This window comes from Chlorocebus sabaeus, chromosome 6 (assembly GCF_047675955.1).
Source record: "Chlorocebus sabaeus isolate Y175 chromosome 6, mChlSab1.0.hap1, whole genome shotgun sequence".
In the NCBI taxonomy this organism is placed as follows: domain Eukaryota; kingdom Metazoa; phylum Chordata; class Mammalia; order Primates; family Cercopithecidae; genus Chlorocebus; species Chlorocebus sabaeus.
Window position 1 is genome coordinate 9,503,978 of NC_132909.1, and position 24,442 is coordinate 9,528,419.

The 24,442-nt window shown below is 53.4% G+C and overlaps 2 protein-coding genes across 2 annotated transcripts; both read right to left on the minus strand.

Annotated features, from left to right (window-relative positions):
- Positions 1 to 1,107: 1,107 nt before the first annotated feature.
- On the minus strand, positions 1,108 to 14,611 carry KCNJ14 (potassium inwardly rectifying channel subfamily J member 14). Its single transcript, XM_007997425.3, has 3 exons — positions 14,504 to 14,611; positions 5,649 to 6,414; positions 1,108 to 3,932 (listed from the first exon to the last, which is right to left on the minus strand). The coding sequence occupies exons 2-3, from the start codon at positions 6,360 to 6,362 to the stop codon at positions 3,336 to 3,338; spliced, it is 1,311 nt and encodes a 436-aa protein (XP_007995616.1). The 5' UTR covers positions 6,363 to 6,414; positions 14,504 to 14,611; the 3' UTR covers positions 1,108 to 3,335.
- GRWD1 (glutamate rich WD repeat containing 1) lies at positions 14,505 to 23,531 on the minus strand. Its single transcript, XM_007997428.3, has 7 exons — positions 23,227 to 23,531; positions 22,919 to 23,036; positions 22,578 to 22,740; positions 17,815 to 18,028; positions 17,532 to 17,674; positions 17,133 to 17,330; positions 14,505 to 15,690 (listed from the first exon to the last, which is right to left on the minus strand). Exons 1-7 carry the CDS (start codon positions 23,411 to 23,413, stop codon positions 15,373 to 15,375), a joined length of 1,341 nt encoding a protein of 446 aa, XP_007995619.1. The 5' UTR covers positions 23,414 to 23,531; the 3' UTR covers positions 14,505 to 15,372.
- Positions 23,532 to 24,442: the final 911 nt, after the last annotated feature.

Genomic DNA, 24,442 nt, shown 5'->3' on the forward strand with positions numbered 1-24,442 from the left:
TTCCTCCCTGGCTCCCCTCACGTCCCCCCTTGTCCTCTCATACTATGGCCCTTCTTCTTTTTTTTTTTTTTTTTTTTTTTGAGACTGAATTTTGCTCTTTTGCCCAGCCTGGAGTGAACTGGCGTGATCTCAGCTCACTGCAACCTCCTCCCCAAAAGGTTCAAGCGATTCTCCTGCCTCAGCCTCCCAAGTAGCTGGGATTATGGGCGCCCACCACCATGCCCGGCTAATTTTTGTATTTTTAGTAAAGACAGGGTTTCGCCATGTTGGCCAGGCTGGTCTCAAACTCCTGACCTCAGGTGATCCACCTGCCTCAGCCTCCCAAAATGCTAGGATTATAGGCGAGTCACTGTGCCTGGCCAACTTTGCCCTTCTTAAACTCCTCCCTCCTCTGAGGCCCCTTCCCCTTCCCCAGCCTCTAGGTCCCATTATTTGTAAGGGAATGGGATTAAAGGCCTGGCTGGAATGGGGAACCCAGGCACCCCTGTAAAGAGGGAAGCCATAATGGGGGTTGAAGTGGTGTCTGGGCCTCGTCCTCATTTTCTGTCCCTGGGCTGGGCAGGTGGGGACGGATTCGGGGCCGGGACCTGGTTAAGCTGCCGGATTAGACATGGAGGCTTCTAATCCCCTCACTGACCTTTATGAGTGGCCCAGGCCCTGCCCTCCCCAGTGGAAACCCAGGCTGGGCTGCCCTGCTCCCACTCTCCTTCCAAACAAAAGCCCCTCCCTGCCCCTTCACTTCCAACTTAACATCCTTCCCCAACCTTGCATTTCCATTGCCCCCGTCCCTACCTACCCCAGACACCCTGAGCTGAGAGAGCAGCCAGCTAATTAATCCCATCCGGTTATTACATGGGGATTCCGAGGGATAAAGGGAGATGGAGAAGCTGGATGGGGGCATTTGGGTTGATGCAGCACTTGTGAAGGCTGAATGGCAATGACAGTGGCTGCCCTCGGTCCAGAATACAGGGTGGGAACACGTCCTCCTCCCTGTCACTGGCTCCCTCTGCAGCTGGCTCCCAGCCTGCGGGGCACTTAGGTAGATGGCAGCATGGGCAGGGGGCCAGGTCCGAGGACCGAGAAGCACATTCACAGACACACCCTCTAGGGCTCCCAGTTCTTTAATCTGGGGGATGGGTCTCCCCCTAAAATAGTCATTCTCCCACAATGGGAAGAACCCTAGTGTCCAGAGCTACCTCCTCCTCCCCAGATCCGCAAGTTGGGCCAGGGAAGTGACTCTGGCTGTTAGCCACAGCCCACGCCTACCCTTGCCCTGTGATTCAGACACCCAAGTTCAGAGCCAGCCTCCAAGAGTATCTTACATCCCAGCCTCTCCTGGAAGGTTGTATGATCCAGCACTGGGGAGAGAAGGGAAATCCCCAGGACTCAAATGCCCATCCCACTCTCGGTGAAGTGAGGACTCATCCTGCTGGAAAGGCCCCTAAATAACTTCAAGTTCCAATATCCCATTTTTACAGATGGGGAAACTGATATGAAGAGGAGTCCAAAGTGTCACAGTAAGTTGAGGCAGTATTGGGATTTAGAGCAAAGCTTCTGGGGTCCTTGAAAAGGACCTCATTCCAATTAGCTAGTGCTCCATCTCTAAGCCTGTTGTAGGGACCAGGGGAAAAAAATAGATATCTGTATTTATATTTTATATATATATATAATATACATATGTATAACATCTTTAAGAAACAGACACACGGCTGGGCATGGTGGCTCATGCTTGTAATTCCAGCTCTTTGGGAGGTTGAGGCGGGTGGATCATCTGAGGTCGAGAGTTCGAGACCAACCTGGCCAACATGGCGAAACCCCGTCTCTACTAAAAGTACAAAAATTAGCCGGGCATAGTGGCTCATGCCTGTAATCCCAGCGACTCAGGAGGCTGAGGCAGGAGAATCACTTGAAGCCGGGAGGCGGAGGTTGCAGTGAGCTGAGATCACACCACTGCACTCTGGCCTGGGTGACAGAGCAAGACTCTGTCTCAAAAAAAAAAAAAAGAAAAAGAAAAAAAGAAATAGACACACATCACTAGGTGTAGGGTTCCAGAGCATTCTAGACTCACCAGCCCTGGGCCTCTCCCTTCCCTTGTCCGCTAATTAGCCCTGTGCGCTACAGGGCCTCACCTGAACCTTCAACTTCTAGGTCAACCCAGAATTGTTGCTTCTCAAGTCCTGAGTCCACCTCCTGGCACTGCTAAGAAGTCCACCTGGAAGTGATGAGAACTTACAGGCTTTGGTAATGGACAACTCTGGATGCCTGGAGCCTTCATTCCTTTTGGCATTACAGAACCACAAGAAGTCATCTAGAATCATCGAGATTCTCAACTCCATTGGCCAAGCTGGAACCAGCAAAATCTCAGACATCTAGAATTGCCACTGCTTCCTTGACTCTGTGATCAGTCTAGAGCCACAGAATCCTGATTCCCTTTGGACATTCTAGAATGGCACTTAAAAAAAAACCCACCCCGTGGATCCTTTCAAAGCATTGCTTATTCTCTTGGTTGGGTGCTCTACAGCCAGAAGTTGGAGTTATCTAATATCAAGAACTCCTAATCTGTTACTTTAGTCTTTCTAAACCCACAGACTCAACAATGTTTTGTGCATTCTAGAAACACTACTCTTTAGTTTCTGGAGTAGTTCAACTCTCCAGGTCAAACCTGTCCTAGAATCACCAGTGCTTGCCTCTGTGGTCAACCTAGACTCACAGAATTTCAACTAATGAGCTTTCTGGAACCACAGATCTTTTTCTTTTTCTTTTCTTTCTTTTTTTTTTTTTTTTGGTCTTTGGTCAATCAAGATGATCTTCCATACTTGGGGCATTCCATAACCTTCCCTCCTTAGGTGGTCTAGAACAAATGATTTGCTACTCAGTTGGCTGAGTCGAGAAGCAACACTCCCTTGAATCTTAGGTAAATCCAGACCTACGAACTCTTGATCTCTGATGCTGTTCAAGAACGGTCAACGTGCTTCCCCAGAGGCAGTCTATACCATTGGTTTCTCACCCTGGTCAACAATCCAGATCCCCCCATATAGAGGGATCTAGAACCACCAGTCTTTTCCTCTTGGGTGATCCAGAACTCTGGTGAGACTCAGGGATCAGGCTCATAAAGGGGTCTCAGGAGACAGCACAGAAGCAGAGAAATTAAAATTAAGGTCCAGTATGTCCATGGTGGGTCACCAGACATGGCAGAACCCTACCACCTAGTCATTTACCCAGCAGGCCTGTTGGTCTTCGGGAACACCTGCCCCCATCCCAGGAGAGAGCCCCATCTCTCCATCTTGCTACCTTGGGGAAGGGGGCACACATGGGGAAGGCTACATCAGTTTGCATCACAGAGGCAGGGTCAGCGCCAGGGTTGGTGTAAGAACTCGGGGGCTAGCAGCCCCATCTTCTATCTCCGCCCCATTCCCCTCCTCGGCCTCATCGTCCTCATCTTCCTCCTGGCAGCAGCTCAGAGCAAGTTCATTCTCATAACAAAATGCAGTCAGAGAGCCGGGGAAACTTGACTTGAGGCTATGGGAAGCCTGCTCTGCCCGTTCATCCAGCTCCTTAGCACTGCAGACCGGCGTCCCTGGGACCTCGTAAGTGCGGTGGAAGTGGCGATAGTCAACCTCATACTGGGAGCCACGCTGGAAGAGAACTGGCTCAAAACGATGGCCCCAGAGAAGTTCACCAGGGAGGTAGGACGAGCGACACTGTGTGGTCATGGCTGTGGCCTCAACCATCCCTTCGAGAATGACCACCAGCTCGAAGTCAGCCCTGGCCAGCTCGGCACGTCCTAGCTCATACAGAGGACTGGCAGAGTCGATCTCATGGACGATGGTGATAGGGGACACGAGGAAGATACGATCGGTGCCTCCATCAAAGCCCACATCCACATCCTGGTGGTCGAGCGGGATGTACTCACCCTCTGGGGTCACACGGGGCTGCAGCGGGAGGCGAGGAACCAAAGACAGACAGCAGGGAGCACAGAGATGGGCAGAGACAGAGGGAGTGAGAGAGAGGAAGAGATTCAGTGAAAGAAGGAGGTAAAGACCACAAGAGTGAAGGAAAGGGTGAGAACACAGATCCAGAGATGGGGCCGGCAACCCAGAGAGATGCAGGGGAGGGCACCCAGTGAGGAAGCCAGAGATCCAGGATGGGAGGAGGGGGGACAGAGACCCAGAGATAAAGAGAGAGGAAAGAGACTCAGGGTTTGGGGATAGAAAATGGGAAGAGGGGTGTGGCGGGGGAAGAGAAGGAGGAGAGAAGAACAGAGTGATATTGACATACAGACACAGAAATCAGCAAGACAGAGATGAAATCGAAGCGACAACGGAAAATAAGAATGACATCCAGCAGATAATTGGAGAAGGAGGGGGAAAGAAAAATGGCTTTTAGTATGTGGCCAGAGAAAGATAAACCAGATGACAAGAAGGGAGAGTTAGGGCAACACAGGTCCAACATTCTGTACCCACCACTGCCTCAGGCTTATCCCTGGGCTCTCCCCTGAGCTATCCAAGCTACCAGGGCAACTGCAAACCCTTCCATGTCATTCTGTGTGAGCAAGCTTTGTGGGGGTGTGCGTATTTCCCCCCCACCTACCCGCTGGTTCCATAGCCACCTCCCAGGCCAAGTCACTGCCCCACAGACTTTTGCAAGAGCCAGTGTCCCTCCGATTCATGAATCCTGGCATCTCAAAGCGTCAGGCAGGAGATAGAAGTGGGAGGTGGGCACCTATCCTCCTCTTGTAACTGTCTCTGGAAGCCCCAAGTAGAGGAACCCCAGAGGCGGCTGGGAGTTGCAGCTCCCACCACCCCTGATCCTCTCCAAGTCCAGCCTCAGCCCAGAGTTCTAAAGTCACTTTACCTGGGCAATGGCAGCTGCTGGCTCAGAGTTTCTTGGGAACGGAGATGTCTGAGCAATTTGACCACAATTCTAGGAACACTAAGGCCCCTTCCTCAGGGCACGGGAGGGAGCCATTACCCCAGGGGCCAATGGGAGGTGCAGTTTCGTTTCGTTGCCGCCTCCTACCCTGCTCTCAGAGGGCAGGAGGCTGGTGGGACACGATGGGCCATTGAGTTGGGGAATGAATTCCCCCACAGATGCTGCAGGACCCCACGCCTAGAGGCCTGGAGAACTGTGCTCCATCCACAGTGATGAACTGCACCCATTCCAGGGCCTGCTTCTCCCGTGGACCTCAAGTCACAGGCCCCCATCTGTGCCACAAGGTCCAGTGGGAATTGTACACCCGAGTAATAGAACGGTCACGCAGGCCCTCCACCCCCCCCCGCCCCCCCCCCCCCGGCAAAGCTGCATCTGAGGCCACCCCATCTTTGGGCAGGTCCCTTGACCCAGAGGCTTCTGGGAATTACGGCCCAGGGCCTTGACAGGCCAGGTGTGGCCCTTTCAGGTCTACCCACAGGCAGCCCATCCTCAAGCCACAGGAAGCTCTGTATGTCCCAAGTCCAGGCCTCCAGGAAGAGGTGATCACAGACTTCTCTCTTGGGTTTACATCCCCAGCTGCCCAGTGTGACCCATTCGCAAGCCACAGGCCTGAGAGGCTGCTGGGAGTTGTAGTCCACGCCCCCTCCAGGACCGCATGCCCCTCACCCTCGGGCCTACATCTCCCACAGTCCCCCAGGGCTCGCGGAGGTCCGCACCTGCAGCAGCTGGGCACGCACGTGGGCCTCGACCAGGTGGCTGCGACGCAGGTTGCCGACGCGCCACATGAGGCAGAGGCGGTGGTCGCGCAGGGCCACGACGGCGTTCTCGCTGAAGACCAGCGTCTCGTTGCGCTTCTTGGGTTTGGCCATCTTGGCCATGACAGCACCCACGACGAAGGCGTCGAGCACGCAGCCGGCGATGCACTGCAGCACCACGGCGGCCACAGCGGCCGGGCACTCCTCGGTGACGCTGCGCACGCCGTAGCCGATGGACGTCTGTGTCTCCAGCGCGAAGAGGAAGGCGGCCAGGAAGCTGGCCACGTGTGAGAAGCAGGGCGCAGGCGGTGGCGGGGCGGCCAGGTCGCCGTGCAGCGAGGCTATGAGCCAGAAGGCCAGGCCGAAGAGCAGCCAGGAGGCGAGGAAGGAGCAGGAGAAGAGCAGGCACATCCAGCGCCAGCGCACGTCCACGCACGTGGTGAACAGGTCGCTCAGGTAGCGCGCGCCCTGGCCACCCAGGTTCACGAAGCGCACATTGCAGTGCCCGTCCTTCTTGACGAAGCGACCGCGGCGCCGGCCCACCGGTGACTGCACCCGCGCCGGCACCCACCCGTTGCGGCACAACCCGGGCCCGGCCTCCTCTTCATCGCCCGCCCGGCTGTCTCCCGAATCCAGGGCGCCGCTGAGGCGGCGTAGGGCCCTGGCCAGGCCCATTGGGCGGAGGGACCCCCTCCACTTGGACTAGTGGGGGGCAGGCGCCCCCAACCTGCTGGGACAAGAAACCGGTAGAAACGTCAGGGGCACCAGGAATAGGTGAGCTCATCAGCCAAGCACGCTCCCCAGTGGGGCTTAGTGACCTCATCTGTCAAACAGGTGGAACTATACTCACTTTTTTTTTTTTGGGGGGGGGGGGGGGAAGAGTCTTGCTCTGTCGCCCAAACTGGAGTGCAGTGGCACGATCCTGGCTCACTGCAACTTCCGCGTCCCAAGTTTAAGCGATTCTCCTGTCTCAGCCTCCTGAGTAGCTGGGACTACAGACGCATATCACCACTCCTGGGTATTTTTTTTTTTTTTTTTTTTTTTTTTGAGACGTAGTCTTGCTCTGTCGCCAGGCTGCAGTGCAGTGGCGCAGTCTTAGCTCACCGCAACCTCAGCTCCCTGCAACCTCTGCTTCCCGGGTTCAAGTGATTTGCCTGCCTCAGCCTCCTATGTAACTGGGATTACAGGCACGCGCCACCACGCCCAGCTAAGTTTTTGTAATTTTTTTTTTTGTTGAGACAGAGTCTCGCTCTGTCGCCCAGGCTGGAGTGCAGTGGCCGAATCTCAGCTCACTGCAAGCTCAGCCTCCCGGGTTTACGCCATTCTCCTGCCTCAGCCTCCCAAGTAGCTGGGACTACAGGCGCCCGCCACCTCGCCCGGCTAGTTTTTTGTATTTTTTTAGTAGAGACGGGGTTTCACTGTGTTAGCCAGGATGGTCTCGATCTCCTGACCTCGTGATCCGCCCGTCTTGGCCTCCCAAAGTGCTGGGATTACAGGCTTGAGCCACCGTGCCCGGCCAGTTTTTGTAATTTAGTAGAGAAGGGGTTTCACCATGTTGGCTAAGATGGTCTTGATCTCCTGACCTCGTCATTCATCCGCTTCGGACTCCCAAAGTGCTGGGATTACAAGCGTGAGCCACTGCACCCGGCCAGCCACCTCTTTTTAAAAATGTTTTATTAATTTAATTTTTGCTTTATAGAGACAGGGGCCTCACTATGTTGCTCAGGCTGGTTTCGACCTCCTGGCCTCAAGCGATCTTCCCTCCTCAACCTCCCAAAGTGCTGGGATTACAGGCCTGAGCCACCCCACCTGGCCCATACTCCCCTTCCAAGTTGGAAGATGCAGCATAAACAGCAACGATACTATAGAAGATACTTGTATAACAACAACAGAAAATACTGTAACAATAACGATATTATAACAAGTGCCACAATAATTACAGCATGCATTTATACAGTGCTAAATCTATGTACTGTTCATAATTTGTGTTCTATCAATTATACTGTTTATACAGTTTGGAGGTTGTTGTAAGCACTTTACATGAATTTACATATTTGAGCCTCAGAGCAAGCCTATGAGGCAGACATCATTATCCCCATTTTCTAGATGAGGAAACTGAAGCACAGAAAGTTTAAGTAACTTCCCCAAGACCACAGCTAAGTAAACTGGGATCTAAACGCTAGCCATCCAGCTCCAGAGTCCATGCTCCTAACTGTAAGGTGTAACTGGTTCTCAGCATGGAGAGATGCCTCAGGGCTCTGAGGTTGACTGTGGTTGAAAAACAGGCTCGCAAAGTAACAAAAGGAAAAAATTACATCAATTGAATTGCATCAGAACTAAATAACTTTTTTTTTTTTTTGAGACGGACTCTCACTTTGTCACCCAGACTGGAGTGCAGTAGCGCGATCTTGGCTCGCTGCAATCTCTGTCTCCTGGGTTCTCCTGCCTCAGCCTCCCGAGTAGCCAGGATTACAGGCATGTACCACCACGCCTGGCTAATTTTTGTATTTTTAGTAGAGATGGGGTTTCACCATGTTGGCCAGGCTGGTCTTGAACTCCTGACCTCAAGTGATCCTCCCACCTTGACTTTCTAAAGTACTGGGATTACAGGCGTGAGCCACTGCACCCGGCCAGAACTAAAAAACTTTTGTGCTCCCAAAGACACTGTCAAGAAAGTGAAGAGAGGCCAGGTGAGGTGGTACACACCTGTATCCTAGCGCTTTGAGAGGCTGAGGCAGGAGGATCACTTGAGCCCAGGAGTTCATGACCAGCCTGGACAACATAGCAAGGGGCCTGCTCTACAAAAAATTAAAAATTAGCCAGATGTGGTAATGCAAACCTGTAGTCCTAGTTACTTGGAAGGCTGAGGTGGGAGGATAGCTTAAACCCGGGAGTTGGAGGCTGCAGTGAGTTAGGATTGCACTACTGCACTCCAGCCTGGGCGACAGAGCGAGACTGTGTCTCAAAAAAATTTAAGAAAGGGAAAAGACAACCCACAAATGGGAGAAGATACTGTAGTTGCAAATCATATACCTGATGAGGAACTTGTATCTAGCCTATATAAAGAGCCCTTGCAACTCAATAATGAAAAGATAAATAACCTCCCCCCCGCCCAACCTTTTTTGTTTCAGACAGTCTCAGTCGCCCAGGCTGGAGTGCAGCGGTGCAATCTCAGCTCTCTGCAACCTCTGCCTCCCGGGTTCAAGAGATTCTCTTGCCTCAGCCTCCTGAGTATCTGGAATTACAGGCTCATGCCACCATCCCAACTAATTTTTGTATTTTTAGTAGAGACAGGGTTTCACCATGTTGGCTGGCGCCCAGCCCAAATAACCCAATTTAAAAGTGGGCAAAGGGGGCCAGGCGCAGCAGTGTAATCCTAACACTTTGGGAGGCCGAGGAAGCTGGATCACTTGAGCTCAGGAGTTTGAGACCAGCCTGGCCAACATGGCAAAATCCCATCTCTATTAAAAATCCAAAAATTAGCCGGGCCTGGTGGTGCACATCTGTAGTCCCAGCTACTCCGGAGGCTGAGGCACAAAAAAAGTGGGCAAAGGATCTGTATAGACATTTCTCCAAAGAAGGCATACAAATGGCTAATAAACATATGAAAAGATGCCCAACATCATCAGCCATCAGAGAAATGCAAATCAAAACCACAGAGGAATACCATTTTGCACCCACTCAGAATGGCTGTAACAAAAAAAACAAGTGTTGGCAAGAATGTGGAGAAATTGGCACCCTCATACACTGCTGGGGGGAATGAAAACTTGCAGCTGCTGTAGGAAGCAGTCTGGCAGTTACTTAAATGGTTAAACATAGAATTACCACATCACCCAGCAATTCCACTCATACTTATGTACCGAAGAGAAATGAAAACAGATGCAAAAACTTGTACACAAATGTTCACAGCAGCATTACTCATAATAGCCAAAAGGTGGAAACCCAAGTATCAACCAACTAATGAATAAATAAAATGTGGCATATTCATCCAATGAATAGTATCTTACAATAAAGACAAATGAAGTATTGATAGATGCAACAACATGGATAAACCTTGAAAACATTATGCTGGCTGGGCGCGGTGGCTGGCACCTGTAATCCCAGGACTTTGGGAGGCCAAGGTGGGCAGATCACTTGAGGTCAGGAGTTTGAGACCAGCCTCGGCAACATGGTGAAACCCCGTCTCCACTAAAAATACAAAAATTAGCCGGGTGTGGTGATTACAGGCACACGCCCCTGTAATGCCAGCTACTCAGGAGGCTGAGGCAGGAGAATCACTTGAACCTGGGAGACAGAGGTTGCAGTGAGCCAAGATCGCGCAACTGTATTCCAGCTTGGGCGACAAAGCAAGATTCCGTTTCAAAAAAAAAAAAAAATTAATTGTGATGGCTGCACAATTGTGAATATACGAAAAGCCACTGAATTGTACCCTGTAATGAGTGTATGATATGTGAATTAGATTTCAACGAAGCTATTATAAAATAAATGAAATGGGTTCATGCCCGACCCTCTGATCTTTGGCAACTCCTTCTGAGTCTCGGTTTCCTCAATTCTAAGGTGGGGAAATTGGGACTTCTTAAAAGACCAGGAAAGTCCTTCTTATCATACAGATAAGGGCCCGATCCTGGCTTAGTTGCTCACCCACCATGTCCCCTGGGATCCCTGGCTTCCTTTTCCAGAGACTCAGTTTGCTCAGCCATATTACTAAGTGTGTGACTGACGACAGGCCACATCCTTTCCTGAGCCTCAGCTCTCTCATCTGTGAAAGGCAGGAGGCCTGGGGAAGCTGGGCATGGTGGCTCCCACCTGTGATCCCAGCACTTTGGGAGGCCAAGGTGGGCAGACCACTTGAGGTCAGGACTTCGAGACCAGCCTGGCCAGTATGGTGAAACCCCGTCTCCACTAAAAATACAAAAATTAGCCGGGCATGGTGGCACGTGCCTATAATCCCAGCTACTCAGGAGGCTGAGGTGGGAGAATCACTTGAACCCACGAGGTGGAGGTTGCAGTGAGCTGAGATTGCACCAGTGCATTCCAGCTTGGGCAACAAAGCAAGACTTTGTCTCAAAAAAATAAATAAATAATAATTGTGACGGCTAAACAATTGTGAATATACTAAAAGCCATTGAATTGTACACCGTAACGAGTGTATGAGATGAGATGTAAATTAGATTTCAATGAAGCTATTGTGAAATAAATGAAATGGGCTCATGCCCGACCCTCTGATCTTTGGCAACTCCTTCTGAATCTCGGTTTCCTCAATTGTAAGGTGGGGAAATTGGGACTTCTTAAAAAACCAGGAAGGGTCTTCTTATCATATGGATAAGGGCCCGATCCTGGCTTAGTTGCTCACCCAGCATGTCCCCTGGGATCCCTGGCTTCCTTTTCCAGAGACTCAGTTTGCTCAGCCATTTACTAGGTGTGTGACTGACGACAGGCCACATCCTTTCCTGAGCCTTAGCTCTCTCATCTGTGAAAGGCAGGAGGCCTGGGGGAGCTGGGCATGGTGGCTCCCACCTGTGATCCCAGCAGTTTGGGAGGCCCAGGTAGAAGGATTGTTTAAAACCGGGAGTCTGAAACCAGCTTCGGGAACATAGCAAGACCCTATCTTAAAAACAAAAATTAGCCAGCCATGGTGATGCAGCTACTCTGGAGGCTGAGGTAGGGGATCACTTGAACCCAGAGTTCAAGGCTGCAGTGAGCTATGATGGTACCACTGCACTGCAGCCTGGGCAACAGAGTGAGACCCCATCTCTTTTAAAAAACAAAAAAAAAAAAAAAAAAAAAACAAAAAAAAAAAAAAACAGGGCAGATGCAGTGCCTCACACCTGTAATCCTAGTACTTTGGGAGTCCAACTCAGGAGGAATGCGTGAGGCCAGGGGTTTGAGAACCAGCCTGGGGAAGACAGCAAAACCCTGTCTCTAAAAAATAAATAAATAATAAAAAATAAATGAAGTCTGTCAGGGTGGAGGAAAGGAAAGGGCTAGGCATGGACCTGCACCCCTCATCGCCCTCAGGGTTCACTGCAAGGTTAACCGAACGCTTGGCCCTGTGCTGGGAACTTCCCAGGAACTGGCTGGATCAGGACAAACCATACCAGGGGTTAAATAATGTGTGCTGGAACCTGGGGATCCTCAGGGGTTTCTTGGCAGGGCCTGGCACACTCCATTTGGAAAAAAGACCATGAGACGACGTCAAGTTTGGCACCAACTGGGTCTCCCAAAGCCCTGCACCTGCTTCCCACAACCACCGGGGCAGCCCTGCCATTCGCTGGGGTTCATTAGGCCCACTTGACAGAGGCAAAGCTGAGGCTGAGGTGAGAGGGGACCAGCCTGGCTGTGTCCGGCGCCCACAATGTACCTCAACCTTGACTGTCTCACCCTTGACAACCCTGCATGTTAGAGACTGTTCTCCCAAAAAGGGGAAATAGGCTTGTTGCTCAAGGGGGCAGTCTGGAGGGCAACATCAGGATGCACCGTCTACACCCGCAGCCCTCCCCAGCCTGGGGATCCCCAGCCTGCACTGGCTCCACCCTCGGGAACCACCCCCGTGGGCTGGGGAGGAGATAGGCACTGACACTGACCTGTACTCCCCAGTCCCCAGCCTGGACCTCTCACCCCGACTTGCCCATCTCTCACCAAAGCCCCTTGATGAAGGGACGTGGCTTTCCACAGAAAAGCCAGCTGAGGCTCAGGTTAGTCCCTTGTCACAGGTCTCTCAGCCAGTGGGGAGAGGAGTAGCAAAATCTAGCCTCCCACCCAGGCCTCCTGGGAGCCACGGCCCGAGTGCCAAACCACTGTCTTCCCAAGCGCACTCTGGTTTCAAACACACCTAGTACATGCGAGGCCTCGCAGTGAGCTCCCGACATGCCCGCAGCCCCCACTGGACTCTCAGACCCCACTGCTCACCTTGGCCGCTCAGGATGCCTGGAGGTGAAGATCATCACCCCCTTTCACAGCTGGGGAACAGGCTCAGGGAACGCCACGAGCTGGCCAGGCCCCCGCGGTGCCAGGGAGAATGCTGGTTGGGTCCTAAGCCTTTCTTTCCTTCCCAGAGCTCTGCCCTTGGGATCCTCCAGTCCCACCTCAGCCCCGTGAGGCAGACCCACATCTACTTCCCAAAGCCGACGGGGACCTTCACCAGGGGGCTATCTGTGGCCAACATGGCCCAGCTCCCAGGCTGGCTGTGACTCAGGCTCGGGGCACCCCCCTCCCCTGGCAAAAGCAGGGCGGGAGGGAAAGGGATCCTCCACCTGACCTGCAAGAGCAGCTTAATGTTTCCATATAAAGGACATACAGGGCTTAAGGTGCTTCAACTTCGTGTCAAAGTCACTGTCTAATCTGAGGCCAAGAAGCCCCACCCCCAGGCCCCACCCTCACCCACCCAAATAAACACTCTCACTCTTCCAAAACCAGGGGTGTTCCCCGCTGCTCCCCACCTACCAGCGGGGGCTGGATGGCAGGCTGAAAAGCAGAGACTGCAGAAAGACAAGGACATGCAGAGATGGGAAGGAGGAGGGGTGTTGAGAGGGTGCCCCGAGAAAAAGTACAGGGACCGAGCAGGACAGGGACCCAGAAGCAAGGGGACAGAGATCCACAGGGAAAGAGACAGAGACCTTGAGAAAGGACAGAGACCCAGAGAGAAAGGGACAGAGACGTTGACAGAACAGAGACTCTGAGACAGAGGGGGACAGAGACCCAGAGAGAGGGGGGGACAGAGACCTAGGTGGAGGGAGACAGAGGAGACAGAGGTAGACAAGGCAATTGGGAAAATGAAAACGAGAAAAGCAATGTTTTAAGAAACGGCGACATGGGGAGATGAAATTGCGAAGACACAGAGAGGCAGAGAGATGGGAGAGACAGAGATGCGGGGGAAAAAGAGAGAGACAGAGAGAGAGAGAGAGAGAGGCTTTGTTTGAAAGGATGGAAGCCAGTGAGAAAATGCCTAACATGGGGATGGGGTGAGAGGTGGAGGCACTGAACCTGGGGGTAGATTCTCCTGGCGCTGAGCCTGTCGCTGATGGAAAGACAGGACCTCCTTGAGGGGGCCACGCTGAGGACAGGGATGCTGGGGGAGAGGTGGATGGGGACGATGCAGCAGAGCAGGAGGGGATGGCTCAGCGGGGTCTTGCGTGCAGGCACGTACCTGGTGGGGCGGCCCACCCCCATGCCCTCCGCTGGGGGCTCCTTGGTTAGGGCTGAGGGGAAGCCTCTGTGGGTGCCAAGGGGCTGTAGTCTGTCCTTGGTCCCAGGGGCCGTGTGACAGGCACCCGACCTCGGAGTCCACAGACGGATCAGAGGCGGGATGGAGGGGGGCCGGGGGTGGGGCTATAGCTGAGAGCCGCAGAGGGGGAGCCAGGGAGGCCGGCCAGGCAGAGCGGCTGGGCCACAGCCCAGGCAGGCTGGACGGGAGACAGCGGCGGAGAAGACAGCAACTGGGGGGGCAGGGAAACTGACAGTGGGGGACGCGAGACTCTGAAAGAGGGGGACACAAAGAAAGAAACGTGATAAAGGGGAGAAGGACTGAAGGAGAAATGGGCGCTCCTTAGTTCCCTGAGATGAAGCCTTCATCAGCTGGTGGGGGGCAGGGGTAAGGCCCTTGTCACTGAGCCCGAGTGAGTTCCAGATGAACGGACACTTAGAGAAGGTAGAACGTGGCAGCACCCAGTGGGCAGAGGGAGGGGTGCACTGGACTCCCAGTGGCCTCCCCCAGCCTAGCAGCCTGGGGGCAGCGGGCACCAAATTCCTCCCCACCCCCAAACTCCCCCCAGTTTCCTCACAGGGCTATGGCCAAAGGACCAGAGTCTCACACGCACCTCAGGCCTCTTCCTGGTCCTTTATTGCTGCTCAGGAGCCCTGACCTTCCTCCCGACGCAGCACCAGCCTCTAGGTCAGGGAGGAGGGGAGGGGGTCGCATGTAGCCCCCACACGGGGAAATCCTGGTCAAACCCAGCTGGCAGGAAGACAAGGGGCAGAAGCAAATTGTGTTGGAAGAACCCACACCTCAAATTTGATGCAGCCATTGTATATCCCCCGAGTTCCCTGCTGGAAACCAGCAGTCAAAACGGGGCCCTGAGCCGGACGCGGTGGCTCACGTCTGTAATCCCAGCACTCTGGGATGCCGGGGTGGGCAGATCACTTGAGATCAAGAGTTTGAGACCAGCCTGGCCAACATGGTGAAACCCCGTCTCTACTAAAAATAGAAAAATTAACAGGGTGTGGTGGTACATGCCTGTAATCCCAGCTACCCGGGAGACTGAGTCAAGAGAATCACTTGAACCCAGGAGGCAGTGCTTGCAGTGAGCCAAGATTGTGTCACTGCACTCCAGTCTGGGTGACAGACCAAGACTCCGTCTCAAACAAACAAAAAACTGGGTTCTGGGGCACAGGTCAAATGGGTGACAGCTGACAGGAAGGAATCCATCCACACACAGGCCACACCAGGCCACACAAGTCTCTGGGTGGGAGTGGTCTTACAGAGCCCTGGTTAAACCAAGTTCTTTGGTGAGAGGAGTCACTGGATCAGACCCAGGCCTTCTAGAGAACAACACATCAAACAGAATCCATCATGGCAGCCCAGAGGCCAGCCAGTCCCAGTCAATAGACCTGAATGAACCCCTTCCAAGGGGGCCCAGTTCGACTTCAGTTTCCAAGCAGGAAGCAAAAGCGGGGCCAGTGGGACACCTCAGACGCTGATAGTGCGGAAGACGGTGAAGCCTGACAGCGCCGTGCTGACCAGGAGCCCCGGGCACTGCGGGTGCCAGTGCAGCTCCTTCAGCTCGGTCTCACCCTGGTGCACGAACAGCAGCTGCTGCGGGAGGTCGGCCAGTCCGGGATCAGCCTCCACGTCGCCCGCCTCAGGGTCCCGCTCCACTGCCAGGTCCCACTGTGTGATCTGGTGGTCTGCACCCGAGGCTGCAAAGACCCCGCTGTCCTGGGGGTGCCACTCGACGGAGGTCACGGGGGCCACGTGCTGCTTGAAGGTGGCCACTGGGGAGCCAGACTAGAGGGACAGGATGGGAGTGGTGGGCTCTGAACGCCTCAGCCTGACTCCTCGGGGGGACCCAGGCAGAACTCCCAACCCCCCTCGAGCCTCAGGGTTCAGCCAGGGCCCCACCTCTTAAGCCCTCACAAGCCCACAGTCCAGAAAAGGGACACAGGGTAGTTCTGGCTGCTAAGAAGGCTGACTGGCCCAGGGGTTGCTGGGAATTGGGATTCACTTGCAAAGAAGCCCCTACCAGCTCAGGTCACCCCTGCTCTTCCCTCTGCCTGCCTGTTTCCTTCCCTGTAAAAGGACAGCATGGGCCGGGCGTGGTGGCTCACGCCTGTAATCCCAGTACTTTGGGAGGCTGGGGCGGGTGGACCACCTGAGGTCAGGAGTTGGAGACCAGCCTGGCCAGCATAGTGAAACCCCGTCTCTACAAAAAATACAAAATTAGCCAGGCATGGTGGTGCATGCCTGTAATCCCAGCTACTCGGGAGGCTGAGGCAGGAGAATGGCTTGAACCCTGGAGGGGGAGGTTGTGGTAAGCTGAGACCACGCCATTGCACTCCAGCCTGGGCAACAAGAGCAAAACTCCGTCTCAAATAAAAAAAAAAAAGGAGGGCATGGCTCTCCCAGAGCTCTCCTGGCAGATTCTACAAGGGCCTGAAAGGAGGCAGAAGCACAATCCCCGGAAGCCGACCCAGAGAAAGACTAAGAATGACAGCACTTTCACTACAGCAAAGGCCCCGCTCAACTGGCGTCTCTCTCATTAAGAGAAGCGGCTCTGAAGTTCCAATGGTCAACAAGCTGGGCCCTGTGTGACCTGGTGGGCCTGGGAGGCTGGAATCCATCTCCAGCCTCTTCCCCAGGGCTGATGCTATAGAAACGATCAAACTGGAGGGGAAAAAGGATGACATCATGGCAGCCCAGGAAGGCAGAGCCACACAAAGCTGTGGCTGTGTCCAGAGGGATGCCAGACACTGCAACTCCTCCCGCGCAGGGACCCTCCCAGCTCCACAGTGTCAACCCCTAGCTTGGCTGTCATGTCACACCGGCTCCTGTCCTTTCTGTGCCTCAGTCCTCTCCTACAACGAGCAGGCTGGGCCCCGATTCTCAGTTGCATCTATAAATCTACCACTCTCTGAGGCTCTCAGCACTGGCTGTACAGACGGCTGTACTTCTGCCCACAGGCAGGTGAGAGTTCTGGTCTCTGCAGCCCCAGCCCCTCCATTTCTTGTCAGCTGTTCCCCTGGTGGAATGAGTGACTCCAAGAGTGGAGACGCACCACCCTTCCTCTTGTTGAGCCTGTTTCCTCCTCTGTACCCTGAAGAGGCGAGTGTCTAGTTCTAAGGGCTCTCCAGCTCTGTTGAATAAAACCATTCAAGGAGGAAGGATCCTACAAATCCCAGGGCTGCTGGGAGCAAGCTTCTCTAGACCCCGGGGGCAGGCTGGGAAAATACCTTGAACTGCCGAAGGTCCCAGATCTTGAGGGCCCCGTCATCCCCGCCACTGAGCAGGAAGGGCTCCCGGCGGCTCCAGCTGATGACATTGACGTCCCCATCATGGGCGGTGGCCGTGGTGAGCATGCAGGCCTTGCTGGGGGCTGCCCGGATGTCCCAGATGCGGATGGAGGCGTCAGCTGAGCAGGAGGCGAACACCTGGGGGAGGTGGAGTCGGAGTGGTCCCGATGCCCGGCAGCGGTGGGTCACTCTCTCTTCCACTGTCCCCCTTACTAGCACTTGGCCTGGAAACTAAGTCTCCGTCAGGCTCCCAGCCCTCTTTTCCCTCAGACCTAGGATTCTAGGTCCCTGGCACAAACTCCATCAGAACTAGACGACCAGACCCCCGCCCACCCTCACCGTGTTCTCGGTCGGTGACCACTGCAGGTCCTCCACAGAGCGCGTGTGGCCCACGAATGGCCGCTGGTCCACGTGCCAGGAGCCGCCGTCCGTAGGTGTCCAGAGGTGGATGTTCTTTTGACAGTCACCGGTCAGCAGGCGACCTGGGGAAGGGAGTCAGGAAATGACCTCACCCCACCTGGCCGCAGCTCGCCCCCCTCCCTGGAGTCTAAGTACCCCGCCCCTTGCTGCAGAGCCTGCTCGCCCCACCTCCCAGGGACTCCTCAACACCCCAGGGACTCACCGGGCACCCGGGGGGACCAGTCAAGGGCAAAGCCCTCGCCCATGTGCCCAGCAAAGGAGAAGATGGGCTTCATTTGGGCCTGCTCGTCCCGGAGGAAGGCCGCCAGGGCCTGGGGGTCCTCCACCACCTGCAGAAGCCGCCGCAGCGCAAACACCTCCACGTGGCCCTTCTCTGACCACACCCCAGCCACAGGCTCTTCACCCAGCCACGACACCTGCAGAAGAGCCGGGGGAGGAAGGGTGATATGAAATGAGCGGAGAGGAGGATTGGGGCACTGACCACAAGCTCCCCATATCCCAGAGAACCAGAAGCGCGGTTCCTCAGATCTCCGAGGCCTGGAACTACAGCTCCTAGAAACCTCTGTGGGAAGAAAATCATAACCTGCAAAAACCAGCATGATAACCGGGACAGGTCTCCACAGTGGGGTGGGAGTGGGTGGGAGAGTTGAGGTGGGAGGACAGAGCCCCAAGATGCCTGGGAGCTGAGGCTGCAATTCCTGCCAGTCCTTGGGAGGGTGTTCAGGCTCCTGGTCTTGGTAACCCTCTAAATGCTGGAAGGCCACAAGGCTCAGTCCTTGGGTCCCCTTGCCTCTGTGTTTGTTCACTAGGAGACCCAGTCCAGCCACAAGGTTTCTAGTACCCCTAGCCCTGACATCTCTCCTGGGCTCCAGACTCCTACTGCACTGACCATTCAAACTTTTTTGTTTTTGGGACAGGGTACAGCTCTGTTGCCCAGGATGGAGTGCAGTGATGCCATCACGGCTCACTGCAGCCTCAACCTCCTAGGATCAAGTGATCCTCCACCTCAGTCTCCCAGGTAGTTGGGACTATGGGTGAGCACCACCACATCTGGCTTTTAAAATTCTTTTATAGGTCGGGCACGGTGGCTCACACCTGTAATCCCAGCACTTTGGGAGGCTGAGGCAGGCAGATCACGAGGTCAGGAGTTCGAGACCATCCTGGTTAACACCGTGAAACTCCATCTCTACTAAAAATGCAAAAAATTAGCCAGATGTGGTGGCGGGTGCCTGTAGTCTCAGCTACTCTGGAGGCTGAGGCAGGAGAATGCCGTGAACCCGGGAGGCAGAGTTTGCAGTAAGCTGAGATCACGCCACAGCACTCCAGCCTGGGTGACAGAGTGAGACTCTGTCTCATTTAAAAAAAAAAAAAAAAAAAGCCGGGCGCAGTGGCTCACGCCTGTAATCCCAGCACTTTGGGAGGCTGAGGCGGGTGGATCACGAGGTCAGGAAATCGAGACCATCCTGGCTAACACGGTGAAACCCCATCTCTACTAAAAATACAAAAAATTAGCCGGGCGTGGTGGTGCGCGCCTGTAGTCCCAGCTACTCGGAGGCTGAGGCAGAAGAATGGCGTGAACCCAGGAGGCGGAGCTTGCAGTGAGCTGAGATGGTGCCACTGCACTCCAGCCTGGGCGACAAAGCGAGACTCCGTCTCAAAAAAAATAAAAAAATAAATAAAATAAAATAAAAAAATAAAATAAATTTTTTTTTGCAGAGACAGGGTCTCACTTTATCACCCAGGCTGGTCTGGAACTCCTGGTCTCAAGTCATCCTTCTGCACTGGCTTCCCAAAGTGCTGGGATTACAAGCGTGAGCCACTACGCCAGCTTGACCATTCAAACTTAACCAATGCCAAGCTCCTCATCGCCACCTGCAACTGCTCCCTCTCCACCTCAGGCCCAAAACTACAGGACTCATTCTTGTCTTGTCCGTTCTTCCTCATGCCCAGCACTTATGCTGGCTACACTAAAAATGCTCACTTCCAGGGCTGGGCAAAATGGTTCACGCCTGTAATCCCAAAACTTTGGGAGGCCGAGGAAGGCGGATCACCTGAGGTCAGGAGTTCGAGACCAGCCTGGCCGGCATGGTGAAACCCCACCTCTACTAAAAATGCAAAAGTTAGCCCGGCATGCTGGTGCATGGCTGTAATCCCAGCTACTTAGGAGGCTGAGGCAGGAGAATCGCTTGAACCCAGGAGTCAGAGGTTGCAGTGAGCCAAGATCGCGCCATTGCACTCCAGCCTGGGCGACAAAAGTGAGATTCCGTCTGAGAAAAAAAAAACAAAACACCTCACTTCCAACCCCCTTCTCATGATCTCTACTGCTGTCACACTACTACTGATGTCATCCTTCCCCTGAATACTATAAGTCTTCCCACAGGATTCTTTCCTCCTACCCTTGCCTCTCTGCAATTGATATTTAAAACAGCAGCCAGAGGGATCACTTTAAAACAAAAGCCAGACCCTGTCTTTCCTCTGCCCGGAACCCTCCAATGTCTCCCAGTTAAAAGCTGGAGTACTTAAAGTGGCCAACAAGGCTCTGAACAATGTCTTCTCTGTGCCCGCCCCCCCAGATTGTGTCACTGTCCCTCCTTGTTCATTCTGCTGCAGACAGACTGGACTTCCCAGCTTCACTTGAAACTCTTCAAACATGTCAAGCTCACCCTAGAGCCTTTGAACTTGTGTTTTCCTTGCCTGCAAATTCTTGTCCAGGGTTCACTGCCCCACTACCTGTGAATATCTACTCAAATGGTATTTTATGACTGAATACTTTCCTCACTACACTGTTTAAAAATAGCAACCAAGGCCGGGCGCGGTGGCTCAAGCCTGTAATCCCAGCACTTTGGGAGGCCGAGATGGGCGGATCACGAGGTCAGGAGATCAAGACCATCCTGGCTAACACAGTGAAACCCCGTCTCTACTAAAAAATACAAAAAACTAGCCGGGCGAGGTGGCGGGCGCCTGTAGTCCCAGCTACTCCGGAGGCTGAGGCAGGAGAATGGTGTGAAGCTAGGAGGCGGAGCTTGCAGTGAGCCGAGATCCGGCCACTGCACTCCAGCCTGGGCGACAGAGCGAGACTCAGTCTCAAAAAAAAAAAAAAAAAAAAAATAGCAACCCACTCCTGGAGCACCCTAACCCTCTTCCCCTGCTTCCTTTGAATTTCTTCCAGGATAGTTAACACCTTTGGACATGGTACACATTTACTTAGTTTCATCTCGTTCCCTTCCCCGACTAGTGTGTAAGTTCATGGAGCCACAGACCTTTCGCTTGCTGCTAAATCCTCTGCATCTAGAACAGTACTGAAACATAGCAAAAATAATTTCATGGAAACAAACAGTCCCAGCTATAAGTCAAGTACTGCTCTAAGAGCTCTTCACATACCGTATCATTCTATTTACAAGTCTACCTGATCAGAAGATGTTTTAGCTTTGAAGCAAAAAACAAATAAACAGGCTGGGCACAGTGCCTCATGCCTATAATCCCAGCATTTTGGGAGGCCAAGGTGGGCAGATCACTTGAGTTCAAGACCGGCCTGGCCAACATGAGGAGACTCCGTCTCTACTAAAAATACAAAAATTAGCCGGGCGCGGTGGCATGCACTTGTGGTCCCAGCCACCTGGGAGGCTGAGGCAGGATAATCACTTGACTCTGGAAGGCAGAGGTTGCAGTGAACCGAGATCACACCATTGCACTCCAGCCTGAGCAATGGGAGTGAAACCCTGACTCAAAAACAAAACAGTCACAACCAAATATAGTTCCTGCATGGTAACAGAAAATACATACCTCCTATTACATACAACCAGGTGCTATTCTAGGCACTATATGTTATTTCATTTGACCTCACGCCAGCCCCATCAGATAAGTTCCATAACTCACTATGTTACCAAAGAGAAAAGTGAAGAACATAAAACATACCCTCATATCTAAAACAGTACCTAGCACGTAATGATAGTGATCATAATAGCTAAATTGTATAAAACTATGTGAAAAGTACTTTTCTAAAAACTGAAAGAGGCTGGGTGTGGTGGCTCACCATGACTTTGGGAGCCTGAGGCGTGAGGATCACTTGAGGTCAGGAGTTTGAGACCAGCCTAGCCAACACGGTGAAACCTCTTCTCTACTAAAAATGCAAAAAATTGGCCGGACGCAGTGGCTCACGCCTGTAATCTCAGCACTTTGGGAGGCCAAAGCAGGCGGATCACGAGGTCAGGAGTTCGAGACCAGCCTGACCAACATGGTGAAATGCCGTCTCTACTAAAAATACAAAAATTAGCCGGGCATGGTGGCATGTACCTGTAATCCCAGCTACTCAGGAGGTTAAGGCAGTAGAATCGCTTGAACCTGGGAGGCGGAGTTTGCAGTGAGTCAATATCACGCCATTGCCCTCCAGTCTGGATGACAAAGCAAGACTTCGTCTCAAAAAAAACCCAAAAAACAAAAAAGTATAAGGGTGTGGTGGAGGGCGCCTGTAGTCCCAGCTACTTGGGAGGCCGAGGCAGGAGAATCGCTTGAACCTGGGAAAAAGAGGTTGCAGTGAGCCAAGATCACACCACTGCACTCCAGCCTGGGCAACAGAGAGAGACTCCATCTCAAAAAAAAAGTCCGGGCACGGTAGCTCAAGCCTGTAATCCCAGCACTTTGGGAGGCCGAGGCGGGCGGATCACCTGAGGTCAGGAGTTCAAGACCATCCTGGCCAACATGGCCAAACACTGTCTCTATTAAAAATGCAAAAATTAACCAGGTGTGGTGGCGTGTGCCTGTAATCCCAGCTACTCGGGAGGTGGAGGTTGCAGTGAGCGTAGATCGCGCCACTGCACTCCAGCCTGGGTGACAGAGCAAGAGTCGGTCTCAAAAACCAAAAAAAAAAAAAGGAACGACACGAGGATGTGTTGGGAGTTATGGACACAGGGGTCGGGTCAGGTGTGTTTCAGAGTACGCAGAGCAGGTTCCTGGGACCATACCTACCCGAACTCGGTTGATGCCACCATAGTGGGGCAACATGGCCAGCTCCAGCTGAGGCTTCCGATCTTCCTCATCCTCTTCATCTTCCTCCTCCTCTTCTTCATCACTGCCCTCTGAGGGTGGGGGCTTCGTCCCATGCAGATTGTGCATACGAAGAATCATCAGTCTGGGGGAAATTGTGGGGTGAGTTACGCACTAGATGCCACGATTCTTAGGAAGGAGAGAGGCTGGAAACCCAGACTCCTGGGTCTGCGAGAGGCAGAAACTGGAAGCCCTAACTCCTGGGTCCTGAGGAAGGGGCTGGAAACTGAGCCTCCTGGTCCTGGAAACGCCTCAGGTTTTACCTGTTGCTCTGGGCGCTCTCAGCCTGGGTCCCAGCACACAAGTAAAGTGTAAGAGGAAGCTCTGTCCTGTTGTCTCCCAGGTGATCCCGGACTATGTCAAAGCTGAGACAGGGGGCGCCTGGGGATGGAAGGAGGGGTTTACGAGTTAAGACGGGACAGTGAGAGCTCAGTCCCCGTCTCCCTCAAGGATCAACCGCCTCCGGTGTGAAATCCTCTCTTGGACCCCAGCCTTCTCTTCCCGAGCACCTCTCAGGTTACAGGCTCGGGATTAGCCACCTCAGGACCCTGGAGTCCGGACTCAGCCCTACCAGTCTGCGCTCGGTGATAGAGCACGTAGGCCTCCTCGTCCATGACCAGTTCCTCTCCTTCGCGTAGCGGCGGCCCCCGGCCGGGCAGGTAGACCTGGGCCGGGCCCTCAGAACTCGGGTCGCCGGACTCGGCTTCCATAGGTTCCCCGGTTTCACACGTGTGCCTCCGACCCTTGCGCGCCGCCATCTTCGAACCCTCTCACTGCTGACGTCCGGTAAAAACGTCACTTCCGGGTTTCGCCTTCCGCCTAATGAGATCAGCCCGCCTGCGCGGTTACCTTGGAAACCCCGGGGACAGCTAATTCGAGAGTGTAATGCGGCAACGCGGGCGGAGAACTCAGGTAATGGCGCCAGCGAAAGAAGCCTGCGGATACGGAGAAACTGCATCTTCGCGTGACTTTGGGCTCTGTTCCTCGCGGTAGTGGCAAGGCCTTCTGGGAGTTGTAGTTCTACGGGAGGCCTGTTTTCCGCAGCTTCCACTTTGATTCCCAGAGCGTTCTTTCCACTTAATTAATTATTCATGTGTGCAAATTTGCTCTCTCACTGGCAAGGAGATTGGGTTTCTGCTCCCTGAGGACCCAAAAGGCCGATTTCTTCTCCTCTCTCTGTTGTTATGGCTTTGTTTCAAAAATGCCTTCTTGTAGACAGGATGGATATTATCTGTAAGTTAGGCAGTTCAATCTACCCTCTAGGGGCAGTCAATTGCCTAACTAGACATTTACATTGCAGCTCTGGTCAGCGAGCACTTAATCAGAAAGTCCACCCTCTGGAGGCAGCTATTACAAGTGCTTCGTCTCTCTTTATCGCCCATCAGCACCAGCGGTTTGGCTAATTGACATAATGAAATGTTAGAAATAGATTCTCATTGGTGAGATTAACAGCATTCAAGATAATGCGGATTGGCTGGGATATGTCAGACACTCTCCTAGCTTACATGAACAGGATATTAAGAATCTAGCAAGTCTTGGTGCCTATAGCCATAGGAAATAAAACCATACCTTTCATCCTAATATGTTTTGTCTCCCGGATCTATCTCACCACTCTCTTGGGGTCTCTGTCTGCCCCAGTACCCTCTGGATTTCTCTCTTTTCAGGGTCTCTTCCCACCTCCTCTTTCTTGGTCTTTGTCTCCCCACCCACCTCCTTTCAGAGCCTCTGTTCTCTCTCTAATTCTGTCTCCTCTTCCCCTGTGGGGCTTTTGTGTTTCTGTTTCCTCC